This window comes from Sciurus vulgaris (genome assembly GCF_902686455.1).
Source record: "Sciurus vulgaris genome assembly, chromosome: 10".
Classification (NCBI taxonomy): domain Eukaryota; kingdom Metazoa; phylum Chordata; class Mammalia; order Rodentia; family Sciuridae; genus Sciurus; species Sciurus vulgaris.
In genome coordinates, this window is record NC_136470.1 from 128160790 (window position 1) to 128179675 (window position 18886).

Genomic DNA, 18886 nt, shown 5'->3' on the forward strand with positions numbered 1-18886 from the left:
AAAAGAAAAACCCAAGAGGGCAAGTATTAAAAGTGGCGGGAGTGAGCCCTTCTGGAATTCCTGAGCATCCTGATATAACTCCCCAAGTAATTGGGAGATAGGGAAATAAATTTGCCCCAAGTAAAATTTCTGTAGAACAAACCAAAGCAAAATTTGTTTTGACTGTGGAGTGTGAAGTGGAATGTGGAGACATTTTTTAAGATGAATAGGTGCAGTCCCAGAGAGGCAGAACCAGTTGTAACTCAGAATGCGGTAATACAAGTGATGTTATTCTACTGTGTATGGAAAACACTAGTTATAAAATAGAATAATAAAAAAAGACTCGAACCAAAGAAGCAGATATGGGCATACAGTAGAGGAGGAAGCTACCCCTACTTGGCCTAGAAGCATCGCTATTTCTTTGGCAAGACTTGTTTAAGAGATTCTTAAGAGTATTTAACTTTCCTTGTTGTGTCTCTGTACTTAACACACCACCTTTTGATAATTTGCTTTTCTAAATAGTTTACCTACAGGTAAAAAAGACATATATATTAGTTAAAATAAGAGATATAGACGAAAACACTATGATACATGGTGATACTTGTTAAAGCCAAGGGGTGAGTGCCTGGGAGGAACTGGGGCAAGTGGGGGGAATGTCCATTATTACTGTTAGCAGTCTTCTCTTTACTTCTGTGAATGAACAGTTCCATAATAAGTTGTATTGGTTGCCAAATAATGCAGGTACCTATGCCACTGGGCTGTTGTATTTCTTTTCATAAATTTATCAATCTTCTTCAAGTATATCAGGCTTTGCAGTCCCATCTTTGCAGTTCATGTTCACTTTTAGATATGCTGATAAAGCTAGGTGCTGGAATTTGCAAGGCTGCAGAGACTTAACCTGGATTGCGGGAAACTGACCAAAGTTATGTTCTTGTCAGGATGTTTGGTGATCAGTCAGCTGGACTTAGAGGTATTTCTGAGTCACCTTTGCTAGCAGGCTTGTTTCCAGTTATTTCATTAGCTGTATCTTTACATCAGTGTTTCTCAAATCAGAAAGCAGAAGTTCTGAAGGTTGATCTTTCAAGATAGGAATTCCTCTGTTGAGGGTAGTGACACACTTTCCATAATTTCTTCTCCCTGTTTTATCTCTTTGTCTTTTATATTTTGCTTGGTTAATCCTCAGGTTCTCTTTTCTGTCTTTGTGATAGCTTTCTCACAACTAATAAACATTCTATGAAGTCCTCCTCACTTCTGTCTTTAAACAAGTCAGTCTAGTGGGGGAAGCTGTAGTTGATAAATTTAAAAATACCAAAACTACTAAGATTCCTTTATAAAAAGCTTTTCAACTAATAAGTGAAAAGGAATGTTAGAAATATAAAATTACAGTGATGATTAATTTTGGTGGTTAATGACTCTAGACAGTGATCATCAATGGCCCCTAAAATCACAAAAGAGAAACAGACATTAGTGCCTCTTGGTGGACTACACAACACTATCAATGAAGCATTCTTCCCCAAACAGCAAGCCTCTATATCTAACTACCAATATATAGGAAATACAGAGAGGACTAAAGAACATCCCAAATGTGGAGAACTCTTCAGATCAGAACAAACTACATGATTCTTGTGAGGAGTAGAGGAATCTATAAATTAAAAGAAACATAAAAATACTATGAACCAGTTATCTCTATGTATCTTATTTGGATTTGAACAAACTGTACAAAACTATTTATGATAAATTTGTAAGAATTTGAATACCAACTGAATAATGATGATTTTTAAAGTAATGCATGAAGCTGTAAGATTCCTGGAAATCATTTTAGAATAATAAAGCAGGACTGAAACGGTACTAAAACAAGATTAATCTTGAACTGGTAACTATTGAAGCCAGGTGATAAATACATGGAGTTCAGTGTACTACTTCCTTTGCTTTTATATGCATTTAAAATTTCCATGACAAAAAGTTGTTTTGTTTTGTTTTTAATTTAGATTTCTGGTTTTGATCCTACGGTTTTTGTCTCTTGACTTGTAAACATTTCTTTCCTGAAGTATTTAGAGCTGTGTATTTTTTTGCATATGTGTATTTTTTGCATTTTATTTACCTGATAAAAACTATGTCAATATGATTTCTGGAAATAAAAACATTTTCAGTATAATTATATTGTTACTCTTTTAATAATATAAAAAGCTATTTATAAACTTTAATCAAACTTTTTATAAAATAAGTCAAAGTTTTTACATACAGAATTTATTTTAAAACTAGGTCACAGGGCTGGGAGTGTAGCTCAGTGGGGAGCACGCAAAGCCATAAGTTCAGTCCCCAGCACCAAAAAATAAAAAGCAAAAACAAGGTCACACTCTATTTTACCTATTTCAACTAAATGCTTCTTCCTTAAATTTAGTTTCTCAAATTTCAAAATTTTATTTTTGACAGATACATTGAATTTTAAGTAAGTTTTACCTTTTCTTCCTAAAACAGCAAGCTAATAAACTCTTATTTAATCCCTTTGAGATCTTAATTTTTTATTATCTTAATTTTTTATTATCTGCTTTTATTTTCTGCATAAAAATCTGCTTAGTTTTCTAGTTCAATATGTAATCAGTATCAAGCTGATCAGTAGCCTGATACTTAGAAGTACCGTAGTTTTAACTGCTAGGTTGACTTTTCAGTTTGTTTATTTAATTTGTTTTATTTGGGTACTGTAGATTGAACCCAGTGCTTCATGCACACTAAGCACATACTCCACCGCTGAGCTGTACCTCTACCCTAGTTTGTTTGGTTGTTTAAGCTTAGCCATTATTTACCTAACTGGCTTGGATGCTCATTACCAACACATGGAATTGATTATATTTTTACTTTAGGTACTTGCTACAGCCACGAGATAATGGAAACAAGTCGTCCAAAACTGATGACCTGGGATCTCTTCGATTAAATATATGTTATACAGAAGACTATGTGCTTCCTTCAGAGTACTATGGTCCTTTGAAAACTTTGCTGCTAAAATCACCAGATGTTCAGGTACTTTAAAAATCTCAAGTATATGATTTAATATAACAAAAGCCAAGTTAATTTTGTAAATGATAAAAAAAAAGATGTCAGGGTATCAACTCTTTTGAAACAGTGTGTGTGTGTCGATTTAGTTTATCTGAACCAGAGTATTGATTGCAGTGTATGCACATTTAATCTCTGATAGAAATTCAGGAAATTAAATATTCTGTATACAGATATATGAAAATTTGAATTGTTTACAAGTTAGTGATTGAACATAATTATGTTTTCTTGATTTTGTGCTTTTTTTCTACCTTTCTGTATTCCAGCCAATATCTGCCTCAGCTGCTTACATTTTGGGTGAAATATGTCGAGATAAAAATGATGCAGTTTTGCCTCTTGTACGACTGCTGCTGCACCATGATAAACTTGTTCCTTTTGTCACAGCAGTGGCGGAATTAGACTTGAAGGATACCCAGTAAGAATTGTATCTTATTAAATGTTAACTATGTTGGCAAAATTGGACCTTAGTTTGCTGAATTGTTTCTGTAGTCTTGAGTTCTTTTGTATTAACCAACCTTACTGTATAATTGCCTGAAAGAACTACATAGTAAATGGCAAAAGCCATTCCTTTAGGTTACAGACAATATCCACAACAGTAAAAACTAACAACTGATGAAGGAATGTTTTTCAGGCAATGAAGTTTTTTGTTACTTATTTATCTGTAATGATTCACATGTCACAAATAAATACGAGGACAGAAATTGTTTTGCCCCTTTTCCATTATGTGGAACCCCTGTATGCATACATGACTTTATAAAAAGCAGGATCCCAGTCCCTTCAGTCTTACAACACTTGTTTTATGGCATGTAAACACACACAGACATATACATTATACATTTTTGGTTCATGAACATAATTTTTTCTCTTTTTGTTAACTGATTTTTCACGTATTTCTGGAAAGTAATTTTTCAATGTTTGAAAAACCTAGTAGCAGCAAGTTTTTAAGTAGATGGTAAAAATTATATGACTGAAGTCAAATATGTCATATTGATTTCACTGCCTTTTTTTTTTTTTTACACTTGTTTCACCTATTTCTGTTTCTGTTTCAGAGATGCAAACACAATTTTTAGAGGAAACTCCCTGGCTACCCGATGTCTGGATGAGATGATGAAAATAGTGGGAGGGCACTACCTGAAAGTAACCTTAAAATCTACTCTAGATGAGGTAGAGTATGCCTCCTGCAGTGATAGCCCCCGGCCTTGTTATAGTGTGTTATAGTGGTCGGTGGATAGGAAGCTTCTGTCCATGTGTGAGTCATTGAAAGAGTAAGACTAGGTAGGGATGTAGCTCAGTAGGTAGAGTGGCTGCCTTGCAAGCATAAGGCCCTGGGTTCAATTCTCAGCACCACAAAAAAAAAAAAAAGAATAAGGCTAAACACTTCAGAAGTGAATTATTTACCTTTCTTTCAATAGATTTTTACTCAAAAGGCACATTAGAGTGTAATCTACATAAAGATTTGTTTTTGTATTTCCGTTTTAGCTAGAGTTTCATGGATCTGAGAAATACTTTTTGATATAGTTCTTTAGAAAAACTGTAATCCTTGTATATGTAATCTCTGAATGGATGCTTTCAACTTTGTTATAGTTTTAATTTTTATCATTAATTTATCAGAGAAATAATTATTTTCATTTTGTCAAATTATTTAGGAAAGAACACTAACTGAGAAATTATTTTCCAGATATGTGAATCCTCAAAGTCCTGTGAAATTGATCCTATTAAATTGAAAGAGGGAGATAATGTAGAAAACAATAAGGTAAGTCCTTATCATGCCTGCATTAAAATTGTTCTTAATGGTGCACCAGTCTTCCACTTACGTCTCATTAAAGCTCCATGGAAGGAAGCAATGCTGTTTATGTTTGCATTAGCCTTTACTATTCATAGTTTCTCCTAAGAATAGCTTTTGTTTGTTTGTTTGTTTTGTGGTACTGGAGCTTGAACTCAGGGGTACTTTACCACTGAGGTGCAACTTATTTAATTTTGACACAGGGTCTCACTAAGGTGCCCAGACTGGCCTTGAACTTGTGACCCTTCTCAGTCTCTGGGGTTACAGCATTCACCACTGTGCCAGGCCTAGGACTAGTTTTTAAGAATTTTATTTCCTCAGTTGGTTTCACTTTATTTTTGTTTCTGATTATCTCTTTCTGGCTGTAGTAACAGTTGTGGATCTAGGCTATATCTGGTTGCAGCCTGTATTCCTTGCAGGTTGGACTGATCAGGCTTAGTAGCATAGTGACTTGGTCAATTAGTACTTAGAGTTGCCTCTGGGAAACCTACAATTAATTACATATTAGGGAACACAAGTTTTCATTGCTGTGAATAACAGTGTCACAGTGTCCTGTTGCCTGCATATCTGAGTTAGTTCCCTGATTTCCCTTTCTATCATTTTATTTTCTCTTTCTTCTTATGAAGTTTATTCATATGTCCACCTCTTATGTCTAAAAAGTCTAAATTTGATTGATTAAATTAGGTCAGAATGTTAGAGTTTGGAGAAGAGAAACAGGGTTTTAGAATACTAAATAGTGACTGTTCAGTAAGTCTCATTTTCAGTGTATTTTTTTTCCCATAAAGGTTGTTGAAGATGTGTGGAAGTCAAAATCTTAACGTTTCCTTTTAAATCTTGCAGGAAAATCTGCGTTACTATGTGGACAAGTTATTTAGTACAATTGTAAAATCAAGTATGAGCTGCCCCACTGTAATGTGTGATATCTTTTATTCTCTAAGGCAAATGGCTACCCAGAGATTTCCTAGTAAGTGCCTTATTTTACTAACCATAGCATTTCATTTTCTACACTTTTGGTAGAAATTGTGTGTTTGGTTTGTGTGAAATGTTTAAGATTATAGGTACAACCTTCTTCAGTTTTTGAAAATAATTCCTGCTTTTTCCTGAGGCATCTGGTTTCTTTTTCTTGTAATCTCAAAACACATAGTCCATTTATTTCAACATAACAGCAACTTCATTATATAAAGAGCAATTCAAAATTGAGAAACAAAAATTTTGAACTATAAGTACATCTACCATATGCTTATGAGTTCATTAAATATGATAAACACAAATATCTTTGTTATTTGAAACATCTTTTCTGGATGCATGCATTTAAATAGTGATAATCTTTAGTTCCATATAGTTGACTGGATTTGATAAGTTTGAGAATGCTGAGGTTTTGGTAATGAGATGTTTTCACAGAAATGGTTTTCATTAGAAACTTTTCAGCTGTGGGTTAGGGATGTAGCTCAGTGGTAGAGTGCTTGCCTACTACGTGTGAGTCCATGGGTTGAATCCCCAGCACTGCAAAAGAAAAAAGCAAGAAAAGAAACACACAGAGAATTTTGAAGTACATATATCAGTAACTGGCAACTTTAATTTTGCAAAAGTAGTATGTTAATGTTTTGCTTGGAAACATTTCATAAAATTATGAGTTTCTCTCTCCTGTTGTCAGTACTTGGAAGAACCCTTATTTGCAGTACATCTGCAATATTTAAATATAGTGGCTATAGCTAGCTGTCTTTCCAGATCTGTATATAATGGAAGTGAGGGTGCTACTTAAATTATCAGTCTTTCCCAGCTATGTGAAACTTTATTTTTGTAGCCATTTGAAGAGATTTTGCTATTTTATTGTTTTAAATGTTTATGTTTATTTGCATCATGCTTAATTCACTCAGTACTAGTGTGGTGTGGCTAAGTTGTCTAACTTACAAGTTAAGATCTAGATATCTTGACTAATTATAATGAAGACATAAGCATTACCTTTATCTAGTCTTTGTAATCAAATAAAGGGTATGGAGACATTAACATATGGAAAGATGAAATGCTGATTTGGTTATATTTTTAAAATAGTGAATTAGATCATGATAACCACTGTAACTATTTAATGAGTATATAGGCCCAGTGCTAGCACAGATGATTCTCTCAACACTACTTGAGATGGTTGTCACTCCCATTAGTTAAATAATGAACCCAAGGTGAAGAGAGACCTTGAGTAACTTTATCAAGGTCCATGACATGACCAGCAGGCAAGCAGGGTCTTGACTGGGCCTTGCCTACTCCAAAGGACAGTTGCTAATCACCATACTCTTAACGGCCAGTGTCTTGGCTTTAAATCTGTTTCATTTATATATATCTTATTTATATAAATGATCTAAAACACACCTTATCATTTCTTTATAATTTCAACTGTATATCTTTAACTTATCTTTTCATTGGTATCACTATTATTATGTCTTCATGTTGTCAGTCGACCCCACTATTGATAGTTTTATTGCTATGAAATAGTTTCATATTTTCTCATTTGTTCTTATTACTCCCCTGGGAATATGGATGGAGGGTGGACAGGCAGCAGGGGGGAAGCAAGTATTATTAAAGAACGGTAAATTAAACAACTTGGTGGTGGTTATCTGTTGAGTGATTTATAAAGAGTTAAATTTATAGAGTTAAAATTTGAATCATACCCAAAGATTCTGTCCCTCACCATCTGCTTCTCTACCATCTGAATGTCATGTTTCATCTGAGAAAAATGCTGTAGATGAATGATAAAGTCTTAAGTAGTCTTCATCAACATTTTAATACGAAATGTTGATAGCTTTTAAAAGTAAAGATGTTTGCCTAATTGTTTTTATTTATTCAAGATTTTTAGGAAGGAATTAACAATATCCTAAACTGAAAGGGATTGTGTGTTACCACTAGGCAGTGCTAGATGGTACTATTATTTTTGTTGTAGTTTCAAAAGTTACTTCTGGTAGATGAGAAAGGAGGTATTTTTCAAATTAGAATCTTTCTAAAAGCTTAGAAACTTTGCCTTTCATTTTCTTGATTATTATTTCTTTCAGTTTTTTTAGTCATGTAGTGTTCTTTTAATTTAGTCATAATCATTACTATCATTTCATTAATTCAGTCCTTACTAGACAAATTGTATGGATCTCCTACTTAGTTTACATGTTTTTTATGCTTTTTACTTTATCATCTTTGTTTTTTAATTCAGTGTTTTGTGCATGACATTTCACCGTTTTTTTCCTGCAGATGACCCTCATGTTCAGTACTCTGCAGTGAGCAGCTTTGTATTTCTTCGTTTCTTTGCTGTAGCCGTAGTATCACCTCATACTTTTCATTTGCGACCTCATCATCCAGTAAGTGTTCTTCTCAAAGCTTTATTCCATTTTTATTTATTTTTAGTAAAATGAAGAAAAGATAAAATAAGCCAATTTCACTTGGCTATGTTTTCTTATAACTGAAATTAAATTTACATGACATTTTTCTTGACCATTTCAGTCTTTCAGATAAGACTAAAAATTCTATTGTTAAGAGATTTTTTTACAGGAATAATAAAATGGTGAAAATTGTTGAAGTCTGGTGATGAGCACAAAATGGATTCATTATATTTTTCCCTCTACTATTATGTATGTTTATAAATTTTCATAGTACAGGGTTTTTTTTTGTTTTTTTTTTTGTGTGTGTGTGTTAAACCTCATTATTTATGGATTTCATTTTGGAGGTGGTGGTGGTGGTTTTGAGAGGTTGTTAACAGAAATTGCTTTCCCGGTTTATTGAAATAGTTTAATCTTGTGGATATTTAAAAATCTCACAGAAATTTAAACAGCCTCATTTTTGAAAGACATAGGAACTTTTATTGGAACATAATTTGGTAGCTCCGTATTTTTATTTACCTGAGGTCATATTGTAAATATAGGAGATTTAAATTTTTTAAAGCTTATAATCTTTTTGTTCTGAGGTCTTACTCAGTTACCTAAATCTAAATCTTCACTGTGTAAATTTGTATGTTTATTTCTTGGTATTTCAAAATTCTTTATTATATGTGCTTTGTTTGTTTCCTTCTTATGTGTGTTTTTGCTGATTTTTTAACCTTTTTTGTTCCAGATATTTTATAGTCTTGTCTTACTGCTTTTGGTTGCTGATTTGTATAACATATAATATGTAGCATTATTTAGTGCTTGCTGTCTGCTCTGCCTGTTCTAACCGCTTTAGTTCTCCTAGTAACCCTAGGATAAATTCTTTTATCATACCCAGGTACAAGTAAGGAAATCACAATACAGTAATTTCTTCAGGATCACACAATTAATAACTGATTGGATCTTACTCAATTTGAACTGAAATAAATAGGATTCTAACTCAATCTTCAGTCTGAGTTTTTAACCCTATTTCTTCCAACCTCTAAAGCAGACAGATTTAAGTACTCATGCTGTATTAAACACTGTACTCAGCACTGGCAATACCCTTAGGAATTTCACAGTCCAGAAGAATTGCTTATTAAGTAATACAATGTAGGGAAGACATGTAAGTTTTAGAGTTGAGTAATCATTCTTTCTGGGCAGCTTCACGACCTCGGCCATTCATTTAACCTTGTGAGAAGTGAGTAGAACCACATTGCAGTGGCAGCAGCACAGCCTTTCTTGCCAGAGGACAAGTGTTCTGTGTAGTAATAACAGAGAGTGGACCTTTGTTCACAGGGCTGTCCTCTCTGTTCCTCTGTTACTTAAGTTGTGTAGACCTCTGGGACTGTGAAACTTGGTAGCAGCATTTTGTTCATAAACAGAACTCCCACCTCTGTACTTGTGACTCTGCCTTGTACTTAGACTTGGAATTCCTGACTCCTATAACATATGTTGAAATTAAATCCTTTTAATCATAGACTGTGTTTTAGATCACCGTTTTCCATTCAGTATGCCAGAGAGTCTGCTTCAAAACTGTTGTATGATTTTATTATTTGCTTAATCTCTAATTTTATTCCAACTTTTTTCTTTTTTTCTTTCTTTAGTCATTTCTGGTGAGGCTAGGATGACCTTCTTGCTTTTTAAGAACCTTTGAGTTAATTGTCCAAATAGGACAATGCATAAGATACATAATCTAAAGCTTCATACATAAATTTAAAGCTAGCACCTGATTAGTACCAAGTAAGGAGTTTAGATCAGTTGATTCTGCTATAGAAACTTGGGAGCAGGCAATGAATGATCTCAGTGACCTGGGGGTGATACATTTTCAAGACCAGTATTGAAGGGTACTGAATAGTTAGGAGAACTGATGAAAAGTTGGTGGATTTTTCTTAGAAATTCTTTGAATTGTGAGAAAGTAGTTTTAATAGAAAAGAAAAGCAAATCAAATTGCAGAAGATGAAAGAATAAGTAGATAGATACAGTTTATCCTAGGAAATATATCAAAAGTGAGCTTCCCCTGCTGCTAAAAGACAGATTCAGGAATGTGCATGTGTGTGTGTGCATGTGTGTGTGTACATATAGATAAATATGATCTTTTAAAATTTATGAGTGATATTAACTTTGACATGGTGGATCACTTTTGAGAAGTTTAATGGCAAAAAGAAGAAAAGAACTTGACTGGTCCCTCCATCTCATTCTTTCCTTCTCTACTCCCGTTCTCTCATTCATAGCTCCTTTTTAAGACCCAACCAAGGCAGACTCCTTCAACTTGCTAATTTGGTTATGTGCCTGTCTTGTGCCAATAGCATCCTGTGGCATCCCTAGTCATGACATTTTTCATGCTGTTATATGAACATCTGTGTATAATCTCCACATGTGGACTGTTAATCAGGAAGAGCAGAGCTGGGTCTTTTTCAGACTTCTGTGTCTTAAACACATGGCACAGTGTCTAGACAAGTAAATGCTCAATGAGTAAATGATAAATGAAAGATTGCAGGAGCTTGTCAAATGATGAGTGTGGTTTAAATAAAGGGGAAGAGACCATCAAAAGGGAGAGATTGAAGAAGAGAGAAGGGGTCTACTACCAGATCACTGTCCCATAGGATTCAGAAAGAGTGTCTTTAAAAGAAAAGGCAATAAAGTTAACCTTGGAGAAAAGATTGAAAGATTATGGTGAACCATATGAAAATGTTTTTGTAGACCAGAAATAGACACATAATAGCACTTTCATATGCTTTAACCTAATACAAGGAAAAAAGATAGGAGAATGGTTGCTAGGTAAGTTTGAGGTGAGAAATTCAACATTTTAATTTAATAAATGTTATGTAGCATCTACTGAGTGCCAGTGCCAGGGTGTGGACTAGGTGCCAGATGAGTAGGTAGATCCTGATCATCCATGACTAGTCTATGAAAAATTATATGAAGGGAAAATTTTAGTACATCTTATACAGAGAGTACACCAGGAATCAACAGCAGTGGAATGACATAATCGTCTAATAGTATGGAAGATCATGTTGATGTAAACAAGCTTCTGCTGTCCTGAAATGGAAAAAAATATGTTTTGTTCCCTTTCACTAATTCAAGGACGAAGTAATCTAGATCACTGAATTTAAAACCAAATTTGGCTGGAGAAGTCTTAGTGACATTCAATTCAAATTCAATTTACCAGGACAAATGAAGAATATTACTTTATTAAAAGGCAGAAAATTGTAGGGACCTTTCATAGATATAATGGAATCCTGGGTGTTCCAACTAAAGTATTTTGTGATTAACCTTAATCCACGTCTGTAACTGTTTTGTAAGTATCTTATAGTGGTCATTTCCCAGATATTCCTTCTTTTCCAGATTGCCTCACATCTTGGTTCTTTCTTCTCCTTCATATTCACTGCCTGTTTTCATTGTGGGGATAGTAAAAAATTAAGGAATGTCAACTAAAAATTAAACTTTGTCTAAATTTTTCTGGATTTTCTTTTGATGGAAGGTATTGTTTATTTTGAATCCTAAAACAAAGAAAAACGGTCTGTGTCCTGGTGGTGTGTGTAGTTGGTTACACTGCTGTGTGGATTGGTGAAAACTCAGGAGGCTATATATCTAAGACCTTCACTTCACTATTTGTGAATCATACCTCAGTTTATAAAAATAAACAATGGCTTATGAGAAGAGGCTCAGTGGTAGAGCCCTTGCCTAGCAAGTGTGAGGCCCCAGCTCCACAAAAAACAAAACTCATGATAGAATACCATTCAATCCATTTTATTTACATTTACTTTTTTCAGGGAGATTAGGTCTATAAAAACACCCTGGATAATAGATGCAGATAGTTACCTCTAGTAAGATCCTAAGTGAAAGGAGTGACTACTCACTTTCTAGTCCAGCTTTATGTCTTCGCTTTCATGGTGAAGAGTTGATTGCAGAAGCCATGTAAATTATTGAAAATGCTAAGTGGATTGAGCTCAGAAAATTTGGAAACTACTCTTTTAAGTTATAAGGTAGAAAAAGGTAGATAAATCCAGCATTCCAAAAGCGAATATGATTTATCAGGTAGATACTTTCCACTCTGTACAAAGTAATTTATATATAGTATTGGTTGAATCATGGCTTTCCGAAGTAACACATCAATCATTAAATACGATTAATTCCAGAGGAGTTTTCAGTTACACGTGACTTCTTTAGTCTCCTAATTCCTTAGTCCAGTGAGTTGTGTGCAGCCTTGACCAGGTTCTATCCATGCTGGTGATTTGAATGAACATTTTTGAGTCACTGTTTTAGAGACAAATAGCCCATTCTCTCTACTCTACTACTTATATAAATTGTGTTTCTTGAAAACTTAACAAGAATTTTGGTCTTTTTGAATTCTCTAGGATGCACAAACAATTAGGACATTAACTCTCATCTCAAAAACTATTCAAACTTTGGGAAGCTGGGGGAGCCTTTCCAAAAGCAAGGTAAGTCTTTAGATATTTTATTTTCACACTTCTAAATATCGTTGTATCCTATAATTCCTTCTTCACCTACCTTCTTCCATATTAAAAACAAAACCAGGGAGGGGAAAAAAACAAACATATACAGATAGGTGCACTAGTTATCTTTTAGGTAGATATCGCATTTTAGTCACATTAAAAAGGACAGTTTTACTCATCCAGACACACCTGAGCAGGGAGATGTTCAGTAAGAAACTGGAGAAGCAATCTGATTATCTGTCCATCTATGCCATAATTACCTTCAACCTTTAAAATAAGTCCTCAGCTTCTATCCCAATTACTCTGAAAATATATAATCAATCCTTTCAACCTTTGATCCTCAGCTTAAAAATAAAGTATTATTTTCTTAGTTCTCTACTTAACATACATAAATTCTCTTGTGTTTTTTCTTAGTCAAGTTTCAAAGAGACATTCATGTGTGAATTTTTCAAAATGTTTCAAGAAGAAGGATACATTGTAGCAGTTAAAAAGGTATGTTTTTTAAATTCTGAGAATATTAGTATTTCATATTGTTTCTAGGAGTCAACCTCCAACTTAAAAAAGAATGTTTAAACTGTCCATCAAAAAGACGATCCCCTCCTTTCTTCATAGAAAGCTATGGGTTTTGCTGGGGGGTGGAGTGGCTTAGTGAGTGGTAGCACATCTAACATGCAGAAGGCCCTGGGTTTAATTCCCAGTATTGCAAAAAAAGAAGAAAAAGAAAAAAAAAAAAGCTATGGGTTTATAGCTAAAAAAGTGTCTAAAAATGTTCTCGGAACAGCTACTATTGCCACAAAATATAAAATTTCTCTAGTTAAGGTTTCTTGATAGTAACATTATTTGGAGCCAGATAATTCTTGATTGTATAGGACTGACCTATTCATTATAGGATATTTAGCAACATGCCTGAATTAGATGTCAGTAGTATATCCCTGGTTTTGACAACCAGAAATGCTCCAGATATTTCCAAGTGTCTCTGAAGAATAAAATTGCCTCCAGTTGGGAATCCATGGTCTAGAGTTAAAGGCCTAATGTGCCTATTGGGGCATATTTAATTACAATAAGAAAAAAAAGAATTATTGGACATTTAATGAGTAACAGATTTGTGGCAGTAATTAGATTGATGTTACAAAAAAATTAAAATATTCAGACAACTATAGTATATACTATCCTAATATGAGGGCTAAAACGTAAAAAAACTATGTGCTTCAAAGTTGAGAATGTTTTGAAAGGGTCTTTAGTTTCTTGAGTTTTTTATGCAAGTATGTATGCATTGTTTATTTACTCTTTTTAGATATACTTGACAGTAGAGTGTATTTTGACATACATGGAATATAACTTATTCTAATTAGGATTCTATTCTTGTGATTGTACATCATATGAAGTTACACTGGTTGTGTATTCATATATGAGCATAGGAAAGTTATGTCTGATTCACTCTACTCTTTCTTATTCCCTTCCCTCCTCCCTTTCCTTCATTCCCCTTTGTCTAATACAATGAACTTCTATTCTTCCCCTCCCCATCCTTGCTTGTTGTGGTTAGCATCCACGTATCAGAGAGAACATTTGGCCTTTGGTTTTTTAAAACTGACTTATTTCACTTAGTATAGTATTCTCCAGTTTCAGCCATTTACTGTCAGATATCTTTGTTCTTTATGGCTGAGTAATACTCCTTTGTGTGTATAAATATCATACTTTTTTTATCCATCCATTTGTTGAATGGCACCTAAGTCAGTTCCATAGCTTAGCTATTGTGAATGGAACTGCTCTAGTATGCTGATTTTAAGTCCTTTGTGTATAAAGCAAGGAGTTGGGTAACTGGATCAAATGGTGGGTCCATTCCAAGTTTTCTGAGGAATCTCCATACTGCTTTCCAGAGTGGTTGCACCAATCTGCAGACCCACCAGCAATGTATGAGTGCACCTTTTCCCCTACATCCTCACCAACATTTATTGTTGCTTGTATTGGTGATAATTGCCATTCTGACTGGAGTGAGGTGAAATCTCAGTGTAGTTTTAATTTGCATTTTTCTGATTGCTAGAGATGTTGAGTATTTTTTCATACATTTGTTGACCATTTATTTGTATTTCTTCTGTGAAGTGTCTGTGCAGTTCCTTTGCCCATTTGTTGATTGGGTTATTTGGTGTTCTCTTGGTGTTAAGTGTTTTCAGTTCTTTCTGTATCCTGCAAATTAATGCTCTGTCTGAGGTACAGGTGGTTAAGATTTTCTCCTATTCTGTAGGTTCTCTCCTCACACTCTTGTTTCCCTTGCTGTGAAGAAGCTTTTTCATTTGATGCCATCCCATTTATTGATTATTGATTTTACTTCTTGTGCTTTAGAGGTCTTATTGAGGAAGTCAGTTCCTGTGCTCCTATGATGTAGAATTGGGCCTACCTTTTCTCCTAGTATGAGCAGGGTTTCTGGTTTAATACCTAAGTCCTTGATCCACTTTGAGCTGAGTTTGAGGCGGGATGAGAGATAGAGGTTTGATGTAATTTTGCTACACATGGATTTCCAGTTTTCCCAGTACCATTTGTTGAAAATGCTCAGTTCTCCAATGTATGTTGTTGGCCCTTTTTTTCTGGTATGAGGTAACTGTATTTTTGTGGGTTTGTCTCTGTTTCTTTTATTCTGTTGCATTGGTCTACTTGCTTGTTTTGATGCCATTTTTGTTACTATAGCTTTATAGTCTAATTTTAGGTATTGTGATGCCTTCTGCTTTGCTTTTCTTGCTAAGGATTGCTTTGGCTACTATGGGCCTTTTGTTTTTCCTGATGAATTTCATGAGTGCTTTTTTCTGTTTTCATGCAGAAAGTCATTGGAATTTTGATGGGAATTTCATTGAATCTGTATAGCACTTTTGGTAGTATGGCCATTTTGACTATTAATTCTGGCTATTCAAGAACCTGGAAAGTCTTTCTATCTTCTAAGATGTCCCTCAATTTCTTTCTTTAGTGTTCTGTAACTTTCATTGTAGAGGTCTTTCATTGCTTTTGTTCCCAGGGTTTTGTGGGGTTTGTGGACTTTTTGAGGCTATTGTGAATGGAATGGTTTTCCTAATTTCTCTTTCAGCTGATTCATCCTTGGAGTATAGGAACACAATTGATTTATAAGTTTTAATTTTGTATCCTGCTACTTAATTTGTTTATGAGTTCTAGAATTTTTCTGATGAAATATTTTGAGTCTGCTAAATATAGGATACTGTCATTGGCAAACAGAGCTAGTTTTAGCTCTTCTTTTCCTATTCGTATCCCTTTTATTTTATTCTTTAACCGAATTGCTCTGGCTAGAGATTTGAGGACTATGTTGAATGGAAGTGGTGAAAGTGGGTATCCCTGTCTTGCTCCTGTTTTTAGAAGTAATGTTTTCAGTTTCCTCCATTTAGAATGATGTCAGCCTTGGATTTGTCATATATAACTTTTACAATGTTGAGGTATAATCCTTTTATTCCTATTTTTTCTTGTGTTTTAATCACAAATGGGTGCTATATTTTGTCAAATGTTTTTTCTGCATCTGTTGAGATAATCATGTGATTCTTGTCTTTAAGTCTATTGATGTGATGAATTACACTTATTGATTTCTGGATATTTAACCAACCTTGCATCTGTGGGATGAAAACTTGGGGAGTTCTGTGTATACAATAACCATATAATTTGGTGTCTGTACCAGGACACTTTTGAGAGTAAAAGAATATAAGCCCATTAAGTCCCAAGTTTCCAATATAATCAATGGCATGGAAATCAAACTGAAATTTTTTTATATACCTTATTGCACAGTGTAATATTTGCCCATTTCTCTGTTTAGTTCTTAGATGAAATTTCATCTACTGAAACTAAAGAGTCCAGTGGTACAAGTGAGCCTGTGCACCTGAAAGAAGGGTAATTGAATGAAACTAGATGTGAAAGTCATGTTTCAGTATAAACATTAAGTACAAAGAGCATGGGTCTGGGAATGAGGAAATCTGAGTTTTTGTTCTATGCTAGGACTGCCTAGGTCACATCAGTCAGGTAAGTCACCCTCACTGTCCTTCAAATCGTCAGAGGGACACAACTTCCTGTCCATAACAGTCCTGTGTTGTTGCAGTTAGATGGGTATTAGAGTCCTGTGTTGTTACAGGTATTCAGTTTTAAGTAGGCTAGTCATTATTGGAATTTAAGGGGAGGGGGGTTTCCTTATTTGGCCCTTTTTTTTATTCTGTATAGCATAATTTTAAATACTATGTTAATTAAAGACTTTATTCCCTTAGTACAACCAAAACAAATATAGGAATCATAAATAGCAAAGATAGTGTCATATATTTGTTGTATTTTTACACAACTAGTTATGTCTTTTAAAGATTATTCTTTGTTATATATGGACTATATTAATTTTTATAGCTAAATTTTTACATCTGTTGTTCCGACAGTGAAATGTACAAAAGAGCTCAGGGTAGAACTCGGATTGGAAAAAAGAATTTCAAGAAACGGTGGTTCTGCTTAACCAGCAGGGAGCTCACCTACCACAAGCAGCCAGGTAGTTGTGTTTATGCTTTATTCTGGGTTTTTTTCCTTCGATTCTCAGTGAAGCTTTCCTTTTTGTTTCTTAATGTGACTGACTAGTGAATTTGTTCACAGTTGTAATTGTGTATAGTTTCTCCTGGTGATATAAAGAATAAAATACATACTTGACAAGTGACACCATGTAAATTTTGTTTTTTGCACACATTGGATTACTTGTGTCACTAAGAATGACATTTTTTCAATGTGTTCTGTTTTCTAAAATATCTGGTAAATCCCTGTTGTTGCAGTCAGTATAGAAGGAACAACAATCCTTAGGACTTGGAAATTCCTTTGACTTTCAGAGCCAAATCAGTAGGATTCACTATCTAATTAGCAAGACTTTTTCTGCAACTATTTTAGAAGACACCAGCTAAAATTTACTGCAGTCTTACCATAGATTGTGACCCTGAACAATTGTCAGATTCATTGTAGGCTATTGACCAGCCTAACACAAGATGGAAGATTTAATAGTTTGCCTCGTAAAAAGGCTGTTGTCACAAATGGGCTATTAGGGTTAAGAAAGCTGTCTTTCTACAGTGTGATTTGAGAGCTATAGAGAGGCAGTTTGTCCCTCAGTGGGCAAAGCGTTGTCTACAATTAAAGCATTATGTACATGTATGCCATTAGTTACTGATATTTTAGCAATAAGAATTTAGTGTCAAGGGCCTAGATCACAAAGAGTTAGAATCTCATTTATCCAAAGTGATCAGTATCCAGAGATATTCACTTAACTAAGAAGGTGAGTAAATCATTAAAAAAAAATATATATATATATATATATATATGCATACATATCCTTAGTATTTATAAAATTTGAGGGTTTTGTTTGGTTTTGGTTTTCTGTGTGGTATGTATGTGTGTGTGTGTGTGTGTGTGTGTGTGTTGCTGGGGATTGGATCCAGGACCTCAACCTATATATTTGTTTACCAATCTTTTGATAAAGAACCCAGGTCTTTTCTTTGAATATGGTGGTATAGATTATATTTCCTCTTTTGTCTTTTTTGTGTAATTATACTACTAATGCTTCAATTTTCAAGTTGTTTTTTTTTTTTTCCAAAGTGAATCTAAATCTTAGGTATCTAAAAGATAATTCGAATACAAAATCCTTTTAGATTTTCCAGATAGTCACCCTAAACTTCCTGCCTTCTTTCTCACCCCTACATAGATAAGCTTTATTTCTATAGGTTTGGGTCTTCTTTTGTGAAGGCTTTTCAAAAAAGTCTTTTCCCGATTTTCAAATAAATGATAAACTTATTAGTAGAGACACTTATTTTGTTACTTTATGTAATATGTAAGTAAATTACATTTACAATATGGAGAACTGGTGTAGTTTTGGAAACAGATCCAGTGGACTCGATTGGTAGGCAGAACAGCCTAACCAATGGAAGCAGAAAGGTGTACGCATAACAGAATAGCCTATCAATCACAAACATTGAGCATCTCATGAGCCATCTCTCAGGAGTTTTTACAGAGGAAGTGAAGAATCATAGTTAATCCATTGAATCTCTTAAAGATCTGTTAACAGAGCTTCCACTATAAATTCTAGAATGATAACAAACATCTTTTGAAGAGACTGTAGGCACAGTTAAGTAGACTGCTTCACCAGAGATTCTTGAATAGAAGAATAAGAAGAAAAAAATAAAAGAAACCGAGTCTTGCTGTGTTTCCCAGGCTGATCCCAAACTCCTGGGTTCAAA

General features: G+C 34.2%; 1 protein-coding gene across 6 annotated transcripts in view; it reads left to right on the forward strand.

The window, feature by feature from the left end:
- Positions 1-18886, forward strand: part of RASA2 (RAS p21 protein activator 2) — a gene marked incomplete at its 3' end in the record, with an annotated part of 109828 nt that overhangs the window by 66769 nt on the left and 24173 nt on the right. For 4 of the 6 annotated variants that reach the window (XM_079100375.1, XM_079100377.1, XM_079100379.1 and 1 more), the window contains exons 10-19: positions 2841-2997; positions 3297-3445; positions 4080-4194; positions 4709-4783; positions 5654-5777; positions 8045-8151; positions 12552-12635; positions 13065-13142; positions 16456-16529; positions 17057-17166. In XM_079100375.1, coding sequence (XP_078956501.1) covers positions 2841-2997; positions 3297-3445; positions 4080-4194; positions 4709-4783; positions 5654-5777; positions 8045-8151; positions 12552-12635; positions 13065-13142; positions 16456-16529; positions 17057-17166 — 1073 coding nt within the window. The remainder of the gene's footprint in view (positions 1-2840; positions 2998-3296; positions 3446-4079; positions 4195-4708; positions 4784-5653; positions 5778-8044; positions 8152-12551; positions 12636-13064; positions 13143-16455; positions 16530-17056; positions 17167-18886) is intronic. The other 2 variants (XM_079100376.1, XM_079100378.1) reach the window with 1 other exon arrangement.